Source organism: Danio rerio, chromosome 24 (genome assembly GCF_052040795.2).
Source record: "Danio rerio strain M-AB ecotype USA chromosome 24, GRCz13ab, whole genome shotgun sequence".
NCBI classification, from domain to species: domain Eukaryota; kingdom Metazoa; phylum Chordata; class Actinopteri; order Cypriniformes; family Danionidae; genus Danio; species Danio rerio.
Window position 1 is genome coordinate 37,832,501 of NC_141044.1, and position 15,508 is coordinate 37,848,008.

Consider the following 15,508-nt stretch of genomic DNA (forward strand, 5'->3'; position numbering starts at 1 on the left):
CTCCGCTAGATTTTTTATGTCCTGCATCGTTACTCGTTACTAGGGGTGTCAAAATTATCGATAACTGTTCAGAAATAGATCATAACCGGTTATTGAAGACACTGGGCCCTATCATACACCCGGCGCAGAGTGGCGCAAGGCGTGACGCAGTAGTCTTTTGGTAGTTTCAGCTTGGCGCAAGAGTCGTTTTGAGGCGTTGCACTACGCTCTTTAAATAGTAAATGCATTAGCGCTAATTTTTGGATCCATAGGCGTTCTGGTCTAAAAAGGAATGCGTTCTGAGGCGCACTGTGGGCGCGTTGCTAATTTGTGAAACTATAATAGATTTTTCATTAGACCAAAACTAACCCGGTCTAAACTCCAGCGCAGAGTTGCGCCTCGCTTACACACTGCTTAATACACACATGAGAGCAATAGGCAAATATCTTTACATATGAAAAAATGTAAATATTAAGGATACATCTAGTACATAATAAGAATAGATATAGAATATAAATATAAAGGATTAAAATATTACAAAACATATTATTTTCTAGCCTATATAAATATGAAAAATCACTGCTTTTTTGTCTTCTTCATCTCGGAAGGCTTTTTCAGTTCATTCATAACAATTTGCTTTTGTATAATGTTATTATTATTAGCAGTATTATTTTTTATATCCATATTTATATTTGTTTTATTAAAAACAAGCTTAGATTTGCCCACCTGTCATGTTTTAGACCATATGGGGCACAGCATGTGTTTTAGGATATAACTCAGGTTTTTGAGCACATTTTGCTATTATTATTCATTTATTCGTTTGCTGGAAATTAGAACTGAATTTAGAAATAGTTTTGAAACGAATATTTGCGCTTAACAAACAAAAGTATTTATTTATAGACTAATTGATGTCTGTGCGTAAAGGTTTCCCTATCCAAGAGCGAAAGTGAAAGTGATCCACTGAAAAAAGTGTTGCATGCAGAACTGTTGCAAACAATTTATTTGTGTTAAATTTAAACAATCAAATTAAATTGAATAATATTCAACTTAATTTGTTTGTTTAAATACAACACAATTAAATTGTTTACAACCACTTAACGTAAAAAAATTGAGTAAATCCAAGGAATCATCTTTGAATCATTTTTTTCAGTGTATCTCTCATTCTCACGCAGTAGATGCTCTGTTTAACAGTTTTCTGTCAAAAAACTGTTTGCTTGTGAAATGCTCATTTTTTCCACTTAGACTTACTTTGCATCCTGTAAATAGCAAATGCGCTTGGCGCAACGCAGCTGGGTCTTAAAGGTAATGGGAGATAAGATTCTAATTGGTTTATTCTCAAAACACACCTATAACTCATTAAGAAAATAAACTCAACCCTTTCAGAACATGCGCCGCGGCGCAAGGCAGATTCCCCGTCCTTAAATTAGCAAAAATGCGTCCTGACACTCCCTGAAAGCGTTTGCGCCCTGCGCTTTGCGCTTTGCGCATGGACCGTCAAAATAGAGCCCAATAACTTATCATAGAGGTGTAAGACCTCGCCTGTCAGTGCTCAAAAAGCAAGTGGGATAATATTTACATTAGTTTATTTGCTATAAACGCTCATGCTGTTTTCTTGGCGATCTGAAAATTTTGTACATAGCCCAACACTAAAATATATATTGCAACAGCAAAAAATTATTGAGGTCATCTTCAAGTCTTGCACAACAACATGATATATTGATTATTTTGACAGGTCAAACTTAATCTTTCGTTTAATACACATTTAGTGTTTTTCTGCTCTTTTAGGAAAGGGCTGCGCTGAATCTTTGAAAGTGTAATACACAGTTTCTTAATTATATTATGTATTTTTCATTGTGTTTATTTTGTACTTTTACATCACGAGAAGCTCTTTAGTTCTGTAGCTGATTGTGACAGAACACTTCTGCCTGTTTAATATAAACTGAAAAATCAAGCACTGGAAATTTGTTGCTTATTCTGTGACCTCTAAACCGGGGTACATTCAGAACTCTGAATCCAGTGTACCCCCTATTAATCAATAGATCACTTCATTTACCCTCTACATTTCATTAATTCCCTGATTCTGTTCTGTGGATAATTATTCAAACTTTTGTTTTTCTGTATAGTTCAATTACAGAGAATGCTTATTTCTAACAATGCTTTCACACCTAAACATTTGTCTCGTTTGCCCAGTTAGCACAGTTCCTTTGGCATATGTGAAATCGTGCTCAGATCCGCACCAAATCAAGCGGTCAAAGATCGATTGAGTGAGGTGGTCACAGCTCCATTGAAACGAACTCTGGAGCAGATCGATAGTAGTGAGAAAGCAAATGTATGAGAAAGTCTTACCTCTCTGATTTATATTTGGTGATGATGTCTGAGGATGTCAAAATTAAAGTGCACCTTTTCACTTATTGTTTATCATCATAAATTAAAATAGCATATAAGAACTGAGCGAAATCCTCGAAACTCATAAAAATAAAACCCTAAAACTCTGACTATGTGAGAAGTTTACGTGCACATGCCTTGGTCATGATTTGGTCCGTTTAGAAACTTTGCTGTGTGAAAGTGAACACCACCATATACAAAAATAAACATTGTAATAATTTTAATCCTTGTTTCAAAACATAGCAATCGATCAACAGGTGTGAAAGCACCCTAAGGAGTGTGTAAAGTCTAAGGCCCTGTTTACACTAATGCGTTTTTAAGTTTGGCTACGATTACGTCATCCGTCTACACTACGCCGAAGTTTTCGAGCGCCTAAAACGGATGTTTTGGAAACGCTGGAGAGGCCGTTTTCATTCTAAAACGCTGCTGCTCCATCTCAGTATGGATGGGGGAAAACGGAGACATCTGAAAACGGAGGCGGGGCTGCCGACATTCGCCTCTCTGATTGGGGCTTTTCCTCAATATTAAGTAGCCTACACAGTTAAAGTCCTGCATCCTCTCCTTGTGAGTTCAGACTTCACAAGATTGATATAGAAAACAGACTCCCGAGAACATATTGGGTACATTTTCAAAGGGAACAGTGTACTTTATAACCTTATTCACATCATGCTGGCTAGATTGTTTCACTTTCTTAACAATAAAATAAAAACATGAAGGAACTGCTATTTTCATTTTAATATTAACAACTTAACAGACAGCAGAAATGTTGAGGCGTTGTGCTGCATATAAGAGCATCATCTTCACTGTATGCGTATTCATAACAAAACGGAGCCTATAACATTATTGCCTCCTTTGAAAATTACGAAACATACCCTCTCTCTTGCTCATTATTAGTTTTAATAATCAATAATGGCCATTATAAATTTATAACGTACAAACTTTTACATTATATGAAAGAAAGGCAAGCAATTACTCAATATACAGAATGTACGTGGTTCCATTAATTATTAATTTTTCTTTGCGCTCTGCCAAACAAGTTACCCGAGAACAAGTAATAGATTCAAAAGACCAAAGTCAGGGAATATGTCATTAGATAAAGACAACAAGATGAATTAAATGTCACGTTTAACAAATATAGTGAGATTAGATCCAGAGGGAGATCCTTGATGAACACTCTCATCTGGGTAGATGGGCTGCAGCGCATGCCAGAGAGTGTGTGTGTGGTCACGTGATGTGCGTTTTCAGCGTTTTGGTGTGGACGAAGAGCTGTTCAGAAACGCTGGGTGAAACGCTAGTGTGGAAGCGGATCGTTTTCATTCTAAAACGCCATTTTAAAACTAAAACGCACTAGTGTAAACAGGGCCTAAAATGACACCTACTCATCAGGCTGCTTATATAATCTTAAAAAAAAAAAAAAAAAAAAAAAAAAAAAAAACAAAGAGAACAAATATAAGACAGACTAGACTTCTACTTTGATATTTGGAGTCCTTGAATGCATATCTATTAAAGATTCGTCCACATCATATTAAAATTTACAAAAAGAGATTTCATATGCATAGAAAGAATATTACATGCAAGCAAAGTGTCTACTTTCAGGTTTCAAATAACTTTTGTGAAAAATTTGGTAAAAACAAACGTGTTAAAAATCCCATCATCATTCAGCATAATAGATGCCTTCGTGTAAAAATTTAACAACCTACTAAATCTGACCTATTCCTTTTCAAAGATGTGAAAGAATAAGTGATCATACCAGATTTAAATGCATTTTAAATGCTGAATAACATCTTGCTGACAAATAAGTGGTTGGAAGAAAAGTGGCAAAGCTCTAACACTTTAGATCTTTAAATAAAGCATTTTAATATGTAATCAAACAGTTCTTGTACTGAATATTTCTGATGAGATTACTTGCTATGTATTACATGCTATTTTAAGCAGTTCTGTAAATAATGTTCAACATGTACAGTACTGAAAAGAAAGAAAACAAGCTTTAATTGGACCCTTTTATTCTTCTGAATTCCATCAGTAAATACAAGTCATCTTATATAACAACATACTAGGGGTAAGAATCTTTAGGGTAGGCCTGTCACGATATCTTTTGATGTACAATATGTTGTACCAAAATATATTGTGATAAACGATTTTATTGTCATTTTTAGACCATTTTATGCCACTCATTATATAATGCCGGAATGACAATATAATATCATCACAGTGCAAGTACACTCTTCCAAAGAGATTTCTAAGAATATTTAATTTAATTATAGTCATTTTAACAATGTAATAATGAGGCATTGGTATCAGAATGTGAAAACGCTTATCAGTGGCGGTTCTAGTTTAAATGGCATTATAAATATTAAAAATAAATACAATTATTATTAACATTATTATACAATTACTATTAAAAATAACACCCCTAAACATCTTTTTTTCTGGGATAACCACTCCAAATTAATACATTTGCATGAAGTAAATCGTATCTCAATGCTTTTACTAGGGGACATTTTTTTGCTTTTTTTTTTTTTGCACCGTCTCCCCATGCTGCCCTCAGAAAGATGCCGTCCTGGACCATCGCCTATAATGCCCATGCCTAAATCCACCACTGATGCATATCCTAAATAAATAAATAATAAATGTTAACAAAAAAAAGTGCGAGATAAAAAGTAATAGAGGCTGCGATATCTGCTACCAGATCTAGTTGTCTGGCACCCACATGAAAATATACTATAGTAATTTATAGTAAATACTAGTATTCTTTTTAACCATACTGACACTGACACCTCTGATAGAGATTAAGATGTTGCACAATTAGCTAAAATGTTGCTAGAGTTGGTTTTTATGTATGAGCAATAAATATTGCATCATCAAAAAAGATTGAGGACATGTTCATGTGTTGCGCGATAAGTCGATATATTGATTATTGTGACAGGCCAACTTTAGGGACTTCACGATCCGATCTCAAAATATTCTTAACTACTTCTTCCAAAAATTCTTAACTGATTTCGAATACCGGCTTAAGGACATTTCCCGACGATTGAGAGAAAGAAACGGCAATACATTGACTAGGCATGGGATATGAACTGTTTTCAAAGTATACAGCGATTTGGAAAAGTCAAAGTTTTAAAATCGACAGAATTTTCTATTATACCGTTCCTACAGTATAAGTAAGGGTTATGGAGGACAACAGGATCTCCAGCAGAGAATATCTCCTAAGATGCTATTTTTAATTTAAAGAAAATCTGTTTAATAATTCTGACTTCTATTTATTTATTTATTATCTATTGCCACATCAGCAACTTATGGCTATTTATGGCAAAATGAATATGCATAAAAATATTACATGATAAATTCGTATTACAATAAAAAGTTACTTAGACAAATATATAAAATAGAAATAAATAAAATTCACACAAAAATATATTCATATATTTAAAGTTAAATATGATTTTACAGTTCAATTTTTGATAAATAATTTAACCAGTTAAACTCTGCTGTTATTTTGGGATTTCCGCCTGGATTTTGCCTACCCAAATTTAACAGCTTCCCAAATCTACAAGCAGAGGTGTAAATGCAAGAATTTGGTATCATTTTAAAGAAACCCTTTGACATTCCATCAAACACTATTGAAAGTGTTTAAAATAACTGTATATATTGTCTGTGTTATAATAAACACCTAAAAAATAATAATAATAAAAAGAGGCATTTTTTTAACTCAAATTTGAAAGTGTACCTTTTAGGTTCTGTGTGGTCTAGCGTGCTGTAAATTATTTTGGTGGTTCCTGCACATGTCTGAAATCATAGGAAAAAGGAAAAATGTCTCTACCATAATCTATGCAAAAGTTATTGTTTAACTGGTTATGATTCTTCCTAGTGGTCCTACTACTAGTGGTCCTTCCTACTCTCCTTATAAAAATGTTGTCTAATAGTATTCAAACTTCCACATTACAACAAAATATCATGGTAAGAGCAGTCTGGCAGTGATTACATTTATGTGGTGCTTCATTATTCAGTAAATACAAATGAGTCAACCTAGAATGTCCAATTCGACATCTAGTATAGACCGTTTGATCATGCCTGATCTCAAATTTATAATTTGCTAAGTGTATATAAATAGCAAAACAAAACAGCGCAATCTCAGTTTTTTCCAACATCGTGCAGTGCAATGTAAAAATATTATACTAGCATGCATACTGCAGATATAGTAATAATAGTAGCATCACACTTCAGTCCACCTCCAGTTTCCAATAGAACAGAAATTGTGCACTAAACTAGATGAACAAATGCCAAAAAGCCCAACTCAATATGTCTTCCGTCATCAGCTGTTGATCGCCATAATGATCAGAAAGATCAATAAAACATGCGGTATTTCAGGGCACAGCTAATGTCTCTCAATTAATGCTAAATATGTTCCATCTGCCTTTAAACTCAAACCAATCAGTTATCATCATGGGGGGAAATATTTCAACAATCACACCACAACAATTGGTCACTGAGCTGGAGATCGATGCTAGCATACACCACCACTGTCATATGTAGGCTAGACATTCAGCAAGTGATCCATCACAATTATGACTTTCCATGGCAACAGCAAAGCCTTGACTCAGGTGTTCTGAGCTCTTCTTTACAAGCCGGATGAGTCAGGATTGATCATGGTGTGGTTGACATTGGTCCATACTGTCATTTGCGATATAAAAGGGAAACTATAGTGTTTGTCTGAGGACAACAGGGGAACAACAAATAAAATAAAGTGAAATTAAGTGGGAGATTTTTCTGGAACATGGAGGAGCTTGGTTAACAAATCAATAATATTCAGTTCAAAATACCCGATTCAGAGCCAGGGCATCTCCTTAACCCTAACCAACATAAAGAGGATTAGCTGGATAATACTATTAGCGCTGATTATTTACACCCTCAACTGTATAAGATGTAGATCTACACTAATATCCTGCGATAAGCATTATGCATGGAGGTATCAAAGATGAGCCTTCCAATGAAACTAACGATTTTGTATATAGAAAGTTGCACATGCAACAATCTATTATGATTGTTATTATTCATCACCTCAATCTGCATGTCATTTCCTCTGTAATATAATTAAAGGGCACCTATGGTAAAAAATCTACTTTTCAAGCTGTTTAGACAGATCTGTGTGTTGGTATAGTGTATAGACCGTCATACTGGGGTGATATGAACACACCCAGTCCTTTTTTTTAAATTTACATACAAAAAAAGTGTCGGCCAATTGGAGCTGTTTTCAAATCGACCGCACCATTACGTAGGTGTGCGATCCCCCGCCCACCAAATTGATTGACAGCTGCGCGCATTAACATGTTCCGGTAGTCGCGTGTATATGTCAACAAGACCAGGCAGACATACGTAAAGCAACCGGGCATAAAAGGTCTGTTCTGTTCGCTAGGATCAGCAATCATCATCAAATGTGATTAAGAGTAAGTTTCACATGTTTAAAGTGTTTTAAAACAGAGTTTGTGTGTAATTAATTACAGCGTTTTACTTCAGCTTTACTTCATCAGCACAGGCGTGTCAGAACAATTATAAAAGAAGACGCTTCAATCCCGGTTTGTGGAAGTTAAATCAGGTTTATTTTGTACATTAGCATAACAGATATCCACACAGTACTTGAGGTTAGCCTTAACTAAGCTAAGCGCGCTCTGTCTGTCTGCCTGCCTGCCTGTGTGTGTGTGTGTGTCATCTGTGGTGTGCGTGTGTATCTGTGTGTGTGTGTGTGTGTGTATGTGTGTGTGTGTGTGCGCGTCAACTTTGTAACAATATTGTGTGTGACTCATCAATGCACAATACTGATTAGTAAAGGTTAGTTCTTACTGTAGTATCTCACTACCGCTACGCAAGACCTTTCTCCTTTAAGTCTGTCTGTTGTCTGACGCAGCTGAGGGAGGAGGCATGTAGAAACAGTAGGAGGGAAAAACTCGTCTTAAAGGCGCAGTACGACAAAACCACCCCCTGCTGGAAATCAGTATAAAACAGCATCTTGTAAAAGGTATAATGAAAAATCTGATGGGTATTTTGATCTGAAACTTTATATACACATTCTAGAGACGCAAAAGACTTATATTAAATCTGAAAAAAGGGGTAACCTAGGTGCCCTTTAAAGCTATAATGATCAAGGCTGATATTAAAAGCAATGCAATATCTGTACTTTCCTTTTTGGCGAAATGTCATCCAAACTAGTAACTCACAATCATTCGGCATAATAGATTTATTTTCCGTAAAAAAAAAAAGCGAAGCAACACAACGTAATTATACATCACAACATATTTCAAAATTATCGTACTAGCATTTCCAATGTACGTATCGCAGACACGTTTGATAAATGACATTTCTTTTATGCATTGGTTGTTTTTGTAAATGTGACCAATCAGATGAGACCGTACTATCTTTATCCCCACCTCCCCAATAGTTGCTGTTCTGCTATTGGCTGGAGTGGCCCAAAGGTGAACCCAGAAAGAGGGATGCACCAATACCAATACTTGGATCGGATATCGGTTCGATACTGCATATTTTTCCAGGATTTGGTATTGGGCAGCTGGTACAGATCCAAATCCGATCTTGCGTGTGCGCTATATTCTGTGTTTATCTGCCAACTAAGCCATGAAGGTAGCCTATTATAAGGCACTAGAACGTTGTTATCTAGACCAGTGGTTCTCAAACTGTGGTACGTGTACCACTAGTGGTACGTAGGCCTCCTTCTAGTGGTACTCGGAGGAATGAAATATGTCATGTCCATGCTAAACACATCAAAAAAATTATCAAAAATGATCTATAAAATATGTCATATATGACATATAGCCTATATTTCTGAGGTAATCTGCCACGTTTTTTTTTTTAAGTGTGCAGAGGTGTAGCTGTTTTACTGGGCCTACTATTGTATTTCAATACTGCTTATTTTGGTGGTACTTGGAGAGATATTTTTTTCTGAGGTGGTACTTGAGGAAAAAAGTTTGAGAACCACTGATCTAGACCTACTATATCCAAAATGTTCTGAAGCCATTCTACAGTTTAATTACAGATGAATATCCAAGTGCTTGAATTCATGTTCAGTTCAGCACTTCCCTTCGTAGCGCCTGTTAATCATTCTCCATTTATTGACAATTCAAACTGCGCGTCACATTTATGACAACACAAAAAACTTCCTCCAAGATTATTTGTTCCTGTTAGTTTAAATAATTAGTGGAGAAATGGATTTAGTTTTGCATTAAATGGGTTCATTTTGACCTGCAACCTGGAGTTCATTGCTGTTTCTAAATCATGTTGCGCTGTGTCTATTAGCAGATCGCATTCGCAATACTGGAGTAGAGAGGGTTATTACTAGGGCCAGACATAATCTGCGGACATTTTTTGCTATTTCTGCACAGAATTTTGATAAAAATCTCAAACCATTAAAATCAATGAAACCGAAATGTTTGATGAGAAAAGCCCCAATAATAGACTGGACAGATCCTCAACGCGCTTTTTTCTTCTATTTGAGCTGCTGTTTTGGAAATGTCTGCAGATACCGGAGGGCTGCGCACAGTATTGGGATCGGATCTGTACCAGTCGATACTCACATTTGGTATCGAGAACAGATTGGTTCCAAAAAAATGGTATCGGTGCAACCCTACCCAGTACTGAAATACAAAAATACTAATGATGGGAGACCAGACGAGAGAGGGAAATGGCAACAGTCAATCATAGTGAGAATATCTGCTGAAATTTTCTAACTGTTTGCAACTTGACTGTTTTTTTTTTTAGTCTGAATTTGAAAAACGAAAACCTGTTTATTATACGATTACATAAATGGTTTAAAAACATAGCTAAACATGCGCCAGTGATGTAGTGGTTAGTGCGTCGACACATGAATTCTGGTGCTCACGGCGACCCAAGTTCAATTCCCGCCTCTCAGTCCTATGCCGCTCCTTCCCCTTTCTCTGCTCCCCATGCTTTCCTGTCAATACTCTATACTTACCTATTCATTAAAAGTGAAAACCCTGAAAAATATTATTAAAAAAAAAAAACATTTAAATTTTCGTTTTTTGGGGGAAATGCTTTACCATAAATAGTGTTGTTATTGCAATTAAAAAGCATAATTATTATTTTCACTTCTTTTCAAAAACAACTGGTAAAACTTAGTAGTTTGACGGATATGGTGAAGTATAAAGATTTAAAATGACAATTTAGTATTTTGGGACTGCACTGTGATACTTATATAGAGCCTTTTTAATAAAGTATATCATCAAATAATTCTTTAATTCATTTTTCAAACATTCAGAAATTAATCTGAAAAGTTTTTTTTTGCTAAGAACACATTTAAACTGGGCATAAAGCAAGAATATAACACTTTTTAATGCTTTATAACCCTCTTACCTTCAATACATTTCAACTCGCCTTTATTTTTATAGCACTTTAATACAGATTGTGTCAAAGCAGCTTTACATAGACAGAATTCAAACATTAATAATGTGAAGTTTCATCAAAAACATAGTTTAAGCAAAAATGAAAATTCCCTCATCGTTTACTCTCCCTTTACTTTCTCCAACTTACAAATCTGCTTGAGTTCCTTTCTTCTGTTGAACACACAAAATATATACATTGTGAATAATGTTGGAGAGCAGCAGCCATTGACTTCCATAATATTTTTATTCTGACTCTGGAGATCAATGGCAGCTGGTTTCCAGCATTCTTCAGAATATTATCTAAATCAGTGGATCTCAAATTGTGGTACGCAGGCTTCCTTCAAGTGGTACGCGGAGGAATCGCTGAATAATTCAAGTAAAAAAATGAACATTAACCCTTTGACACGTTCGATAACAACGATGTGATCAGTAAATTGATTTTAATAAGCTAAACATTTTTTTATTTACATTTCTCTGATGTCTGTTAGGTATTCTATCATTTGAAGATATTTTCCTTCCCATACTTGTAACGGTTGTTGGGGTCGTATCTCGTATTTTTATATCCCAATGTTGAATCACTTGCTTCTCTGAAACACGTAGCCTACTCTAACGAGCAGTAAGCAGATCTAATTTCTAATTTAAATATGTAAAACCAATTCATATATCTAAAATACAAATTAACGTTTAGATTTCAAAGATAAACAAATAAGTCATATATACAGACAATATATATTTAAAAATTTATCAAACAGAATTATATATGAATTTTGTGACATACAGTGTAAAATATTTATAAGGTCCAAGAAACATTTGCAGGTTTTGATGAATAGGCTACTTTATGATAATACTTTACAAGTATGTTTTTAAAAACAGTGCCATTTTTAATTAACTTTTAAAATCACATTTTAATTTTAACATTGACGTTTTATTTATCTTTTTTTTTTACCTGTAATTGTGGTATTGTTCAAACTATTTATTATGTTTAAAGTGGCTGACAATAATAAATATACATAATAATAATAATTATTCTGCCATGTTTGTGAACTGTGCAGACCTGTAGCCGCTTAATTAGGCCTTCTATGTATTTAAATACCAGTCATTATGATGGTACTTGGAGAGACTATTTTTTCTGAGGTGATACTTGGTAAAAAAAAAAAAAAAAAACAAAGTTTGAGAACCACTGATCTAAATCACTAAAGTGTGCATAAATGGTGAAGAAATGTTCATTCTGGGGTGATCTATCATTTTATTGTGAAACAAGTGTAATATAGTATTAAGGATTTCCATTCCAGAGAATGACAGCAATATTGTTCATCAGATCAAGTAAGTTTAAAGTCAGTTCACACATTCATAATAAATGGTCACAGTGATGCCACAGTTGATAAAAGAGCATTTCATTGAGCCATTTTGTATGTGTTTAAAGTACATTTTAATAAAAATAAAAACAAAATCACTATAAAGAGCCTTTTGTTCAATGGAAATGTCTTTCAATGAACCAGATGCCAATTAGGAACCTTTTTGGATTATAAAGTTTCTAGGATACAATACAGTTGTATACAATATTGCAATCAACGCTGCAATAAAAGCTAATCCCCAGCCCTAGCTTTTCTACAAGAAATAAAAATACATGGATATTATTTGAGAAAATTCCTCATCGATTTGCTCTTTGCAACTATTTCACATCAATATATCACCAGCTTGCACATAACCCAGGCTCTCGCTCGCACCCACACACCGAAAAGGCAAACTCTACCAATCCTGTCGACCGAGTCGCCCCCTCGAAAGGCTGTCCGCTCATCTAGAAATTTCTCCATCTCCATTCCTCAACGGTAAAATGCAATCGGAGTTGCTGAAAATCTCACCGGTTCACTGACTCACCAGTTCTACCGCTCACAATCGGCCCTCCTCATATCAAACCACTATTTATAACACAACAAATCAAATGACCTCTTAACATAAATGCTCTTCTTCACATCTACGGCGTTTCTGCAGGAAATCATGCTGCGTTTAACTGAGAAACACTGCTTTACAGCTGCTTCAGAAACAGATCTTTAGCATGAAGATACCTACAGAAACACCATGATAACAGAAGTCAGTCAGAGAGAGAGAGGGTTTTGTAACATCTTGAAGTGCGTACAGCAGCGAGGAGCCCGATTTGCATTTAAATAACCTGTGACTAAAGCTCATCCAATCTGAACTCTCGCCCTGACCGATAAAACGAGAGTCAAGAGGTCGGGTCTGTAGTCCAAAGTCAGAGTCAATGTATCTGACATGATGAGGTTTATAAACCTAAAAGCCCGCTTTATCGGAGAGGAGCAACTGATTTGATGAATACCTCTCATTATGAAACCATCACATCTGCTGCGCAAGTATCGCATCTGACTGACGTGTCGATGTTAATACAAACTACTACAATTCCTTGCTGCGCATTCATATGCTCAAACTGGAGTTGTTCTGGAAGCTTGGGGTTATGTAAGATTTCAAACTACTGCAAATAATGTAATTAAACTATTTAACAGCAAATCAAATGTTTAAAAGATCATTATCCCAAATACTATAGTGTCTTATCTGCTAATTCGTCATTAAACTATTAAAATGCATTGCATTTATTGCTTGTTGGCTATCAAGTGGTTGTTCATTATAATGAAGATAACATTGATTTCTATTCATAGATGTGTTGCATACGCCATCAGCTTTTGTGATGCACTGTAAAACAGTTTGTCTCTAGATCCAGAGTCAATGTCTTTGACAAAATCAATGGGAAAAACTCATTTAACCCAACGGCTGATGAACAAACAGTGGATGGGAGGAAGCTTGGAAAGCATTTTCCAGAAGGGCTTATGATAATGAAACAATCAAACCTGCATTAAGATCTGCTGTGAAAATCCCATCTGACTGGCATGTCGATATTAATGCAAAGAGCTACAGATCTCTGATACACAATTTGATTTGCATCCACAACACACTGATGCATTTTGCAAGCGTGAGCTTATATAAGCATGCCAAACAATCCATGCAGAGGAAAGTGTAATCATCAGCTGTACTTTTTTGTGTGCATCATCATCGAAAACAAATATTTGGTTTATTATTGTTTAATTGATGTCATGCAATACATATTAATTTATTATGATTTTTTTTTTGGAGAAGTTATTATTAACAAGGCTATCAGTAGCCCCTAATTGGTATGATTATGACAACACGCGGGCTGTACACTCATTTACGTCGCCTTGTGTTCATGCACCATCTGCTTTACACTGACAGACAATACAATGTTTCATTGTGGCATCAATTAATCTGGCCTTGCGCTTACCTTCAATAGAGATCACATGCTCGCGAATCTGGTTCTGGAGGGCCAGGTCATCGATGCGCTCGATCAGGTCGTATATTGCATAAATGTTCGGGTGGACGGACTCGAACCGATGGATCTCGGCTCTGATGGCTGCTGAGTTGGACAAAACGAACTGAGAGCCCGGCGGGCCGGACTGCGCTGCAGGGCCCGATACGGTTCCCGAGCCAAACTGACCCGCCCCGGAGCTCCCGGACGATCCGGATCCGAACTGAGGCGGGATTTGCTGAGGAACGGGCACCGGTGCGGGTACCGTGCCCGGGGTGGGCATGGCGGGCTGGGACTGCTGAGAGATCCCGGACACTGACACCGAAACCGGGACGCTCGACTGGTAATTCATCGTTGTGGATTGAGGAACCGCTCACGGGAATAATAGAACTGCCGCGTTTGGAGTGGTTTTGGAGAGCGCGCGACGAATCCGCACAGCACACACTGTAGTTTGATGAAGAATGATAACTACTATATGTGACGCATCAATGGGTTTCCAACAATCCGTGCGCCTTGCTCATAATAGCAAAACTTCAGTCAGCATCATTGTTCCCAGCGACGATCTCGCTCTTTTGCGCGTGTCCTGTCCTTTTTTTGCACACAATGAATGTCTTTCAGATGGACACACCTTTGTTTTTTGGGCGATCTTCTGGACCGAATCTCTCTCTGTTTTGCTTCCCAGCCTGAAGCGAACACAATGAGGCCGGTTATCGCAATGCGCCCGAGTCCATTGACTGACTGAATGCGACGGTTCTACTCTGAAGTCATAAACACGTTTGAATCCTCTTTTGGTCCAAGAAGTCCCTCCCCGGCCCCCACCTCCATCCAAACGATGTGGAAAGTTTGATTCATTTAGCGAATCGGTTCACTTATTGAACCTGTTCAAAGAGTCGAATAGCCGTTTTGTTTGAGTTTTTTCTCAAAAGGGTGCTTATGTTTTTATACATTAATTTACGTTGATATCAGCGATAATTCTGTGAAATTTCGAGCTCAGAACTGATGTAAAGTGCTCACTCATACGTAACTGCACATTTACAATGTAAAAAAAGAATCTGACAGGAAAATAACGAATCTCTAATTGACGTTGCAGTTTATTAAAATTAGCACAGACGTCATAATTTTCTTCAAATATGAAAACAAGCGAAGGAATAAAATCCTGACGTTACCTCAGATAGGCTATATCCTTGTCAATTACAACGTTGTTTTGATTAATTCCTTGCAATACATAAGTTATCATTAGGTTTGCTTATTAAATGTATCATGTAAGACACAAGACACATTTCTGATCCTATCTCACCTAAACAATCAGCCCTGTGATTTCCAAACACGACTCGCAGTAGAGAATCATTCAAGAGATTCGGTTCGATAGAACGATTCGACCTCTACCATGCACTGCGACGTCACA

General features: G+C 36.3%; 1 protein-coding gene across 1 annotated transcript in view; it reads right to left on the reverse strand.

The window, feature by feature from the left end:
* Positions 1-14,863, reverse strand: part of agap3 (ArfGAP with GTPase domain, ankyrin repeat and PH domain 3) — a gene marked incomplete in the record, with an annotated part of 350,962 nt that extends 336,099 nt beyond the window's left edge. The window contains 1 exon segment of the mRNA NM_001440741.1: positions 14,080-14,863. Coding sequence (NP_001427670.1) covers positions 14,080-14,455 — 376 coding nt within the window.
* Positions 14,864-15,508: the final 645 nt, after the last annotated feature.